Source organism: Parambassis ranga, chromosome 21 (genome assembly GCF_900634625.1).
Source record: "Parambassis ranga chromosome 21, fParRan2.1, whole genome shotgun sequence".
In the NCBI taxonomy this organism is placed as follows: domain Eukaryota; kingdom Metazoa; phylum Chordata; class Actinopteri; family Ambassidae; genus Parambassis; species Parambassis ranga.
The window spans coordinates 3,576,567-3,580,038 of record NC_041041.1 but is presented as its reverse complement, the minus strand read 5'-3'; the positions used below and the strand labels follow the sequence as shown (position 1 = coordinate 3,580,038).

The window sequence follows — 3,472 nt, the reverse complement described above, 5'->3', positions numbered from 1 at the left end:
TCATAAGGGTTAGCAAACATGATTCACACAGGTGTATAAAAGACATTTATGATTAATAAATGACGCTGGAACTACAACGTACAGGAGCTGAGACATTAGAGGAGTGGTAGCCTGACAGGTAGGTAATACAGATAAGCTAAGCTAGTGATGCAGCTACTCAATTGAAGTCATGAGTGGAAGTTAATAAAGAGATCTATCATTTCTATTCATTGCAGCGAGGAAGACGTCTTTCATCAAAAAAATGATCTTTGCTGCTTTTTGCTTTTTGTCATAAATCTGGATTAGTGTGGACACGTGTGTGTGTGTGTGTGTGTATTACGTCCAGCACAGTACACAGTGTGTGTGTGTGTGTGTGTTCAGCCCCGGCACCAAGTGTCTCATTCACACCTAATGATCGCAGCCTCTCACGGGCAGCCATCTCTCCTAGCAGACCAAATCCAATTACTGCGGACAATAGAAACTGGCTCCGGGCTCAGGACTCTATCAGCTCCTCTGTGCTGCTGCTCCCTGCTCCCAGACTCCTGCTGGACCCCCCAATCATGTCAAAGGGTCCACAAGGGCCACACAGTACTCCTATATGTACAACACATATGGACGCACACATACACCTGCTAACATACACAAAAACAAACAAATAACCAAAAGGGAAAATATAAGAATATTTATGTTTAACTAAAGGAAAACAGCACAGGCAAATGTGACACAAGTGAAACAAAACAAAAATTGATTGATTAAATCTTATGCAATTCATATATTATTAATAATATCATCATCATTATTTCGATTCTGTGCAGCACTACCTTTTACAACAATATGTGTTTAAATACCGCCATCTAGTGGCATAAAGAATAATAAATCCTTTCTCCTCACATTCCATATATAATCAGAACAAAAGAAGATTTCTTTTCTCAGAACTCTGACATTTAAGAATGTGTTAGATGTGTTAGAAATGTGCAGCGACAGTGGAAATAAAGGAGAAGTGAGAAGTCTGACTGTATTAATACACATGTTGCTTTAAAACTCCTTCGCCATCTTCTCACAGATCCAGCGGATACTGGCATCACACTTCAGGTCATTCCAGTTATTTTTAGTCGTTTCATCAGCTACGATGTGTACACAGTCCTCCTCACCACACAGCGGGTCTCCATCACCATTATCAGGCTGTTTTTGTTTCCAGTACCTGTGAGGTTAACAAACAACATTAACCAATTATCTTTGTTTTTAAGTTTTGGAACGTTGAATCACATAATAATCGTACGCTGGAGTGGAGTCCAGTGGAGTCCCATCAGACCATTTCCAGGTGCCCTCATGGTCTCTGTCATTCAAACCGATCCATGATGTCTGGTTGATGGTTGTAGTGAGGAACTCCTGTTTAGGATGAAAAAAAAACCTAATGTACATACCAGAAGAGAGATTCTCACCTATAGAAAGCTAGGATGGATTAAGAGAGATATTTTAAAGACAATCTCTTTAAAATGGTGTTACTGTGTGAACATTTAAAAAACCCACAACAGCTGTACACAGTTGTACTTTTGTAATCAGTTCCTCATGCACGCTGTGAAGAGAACTCAACAGGAGTTGCACCCACAAGAAAAACAAACTTATGACTGAAGTTAATAAAAAAAGCTTCTGTTTGCTTTGGAGGATAAAACCTAGACTCCAGCTTAGTCTTGTTTCAGAGTGATGGACACCATCAGTGACAAACTGATAACCTACCTGCTCTTCATAGCTGTCTATGGCCACCAGATCTGCTCCCTTTTCTCTGCAGTCCTGTCTGCTTCTTTCCCAGGAAGCAGAGTCAGCAGAGAAGAAGTAACAGACACATCTGAACAACCTCCACCCTGCAGGACAATGTTTGTCTGAAAAATATAAATAAAAACAGAAAGATTTGAAACAAGTGACCATTTCTTTTTTCAGCAAAAAGTGTGCAAGTTGCTTAGTAACAAGTTTTAATACCAAGTTGCTGACAATTATGTACGGATCAGCTTAAAGTTTTTCAAAAGCAGAAGTGAGAATAACCCCAGCTGCAGGGTAAAATAAAAAAATGCTGCGAGAAGAACAAAGTTCATTTTTAACCAATGTGTACAACTTGTCAGACAAAGTTTCAGTTTTAAAGTCATATCTAAAGTTAAACTGACTATAAGTATACCTTACAACAACATGTGTTAACGAAACATATACAGCACCCCAGTCACTCTGTGCAGTCAAACACTGGAGCTTGGCTGTGAGGTTTGTGAGGCTGGCGGTCAGTCGGGCTCTCTCCTCAGTCAGGTTGTCTTTGATGGCTGTGAGATCTGCACCCAAACGGTGATCTGACAAAGATGAAGATACAGAAAGGCAAAAAACAGTTTGAATCATGAGGCACAGCAGCACGATTTCCAGTGTGTGTGATGACTTTAGGACAGGCTTTCTTATATGATCTGGCACAAGTAGAATGGCACAGATATCAGAACCACAATCATCAGAATTACTTTATTTATCCCAGAGAGGAAACAGACAAATAGAAGTCAAAGATACATTGAAAAATGAAATTGAAATATAGAATAAATATCTAAATACCTAGATAGCATTTAAATCCCTGAAGAAGAACATATTTACTACTGTATAAAAACCTTTACATAGTAAAGAGCCTGACATGAATGTACAGTGTCTGAGTGACTGTTACAGTTCAGAGTTCAGTAGTTTTATTGAGACAGACAGGACTTCCTGTGTCTCTCAGTATAGCTTTGCCTCAGTCAGTGGTTCCATCTCGTGCCCACAACGTTAAAAACATTGCCATGCAAAAAGAAATAAATAAATAAAAAAAATCACTCACAGTGGACACCGAGTGTGACGAGTCCAACCAGCAGGAAAAAACTCAGCAGCCCCAAACTCAGAATGACAGCGGGATAGAAACGTCGATGGGAGCTCCTCACACCTGAACAGAGTAAAGATCAATGAAACTGTAATGATGACAAAGAATAAGAACTACTCACCTCTACTGTTAACTCCTACCTGTGTGGTTTGAAGAGACACCTTTAGTCTTTTCCACGTTAACATAAATGTCCTCCATCATGCAAGAGAGCAGATTACTTCAACAATCCGCTGTGCAGCTCAGACTGCTGTACATTTATTTTGAAAAAGGTCTTATCTGAAACTGGAAGTTACACATTTCAGAAGTGGCAAATATAATCTGCTGAATAGTCATCTACAGAACTCTCCAACTTCTGTTTTAGCTCACAGTCCTGTGTAAAGTCTACAAGTCCAGACGCCTGGTTTCAGTCTTAACGAAAATGACCTAATAAAAAGATAAACTGTAGATGGATACAGGAACGTTAGTTGGACTGGTGACATCAGCTCAGGAAATATGATCCCACTTTACCATGAATCCACTTGTTTGGTGACTGTTTGGTTTGTATTACCAGCAACAACAACACAGAAAGACTACAGTTATTTAGCATTATGCACATTTAATAATAATAACTTCATATCT

General features: G+C 39.4%; 1 protein-coding gene across 1 annotated transcript; it reads right to left on the bottom strand.

Annotated features, from left to right (window-relative positions):
• Positions 1 to 796: 796 nt before the first annotated feature.
• On the bottom strand, positions 797 to 3,135 carry LOC114426440 (CD209 antigen-like protein E). Its single transcript, XM_028393844.1, has 6 exons — positions 2,995 to 3,135; positions 2,816 to 2,917; positions 2,187 to 2,312; positions 1,717 to 1,859; positions 1,259 to 1,368; positions 797 to 1,180 (listed from the first exon to the last, which is right to left on the bottom strand). The coding sequence occupies exons 1-6, from the start codon at positions 3,053 to 3,055 to the stop codon at positions 1,015 to 1,017; spliced, it is 708 nt and encodes a 235-aa protein (XP_028249645.1). The 5' UTR covers positions 3,056 to 3,135; the 3' UTR covers positions 797 to 1,014.
• Positions 3,136 to 3,472: the final 337 nt, after the last annotated feature.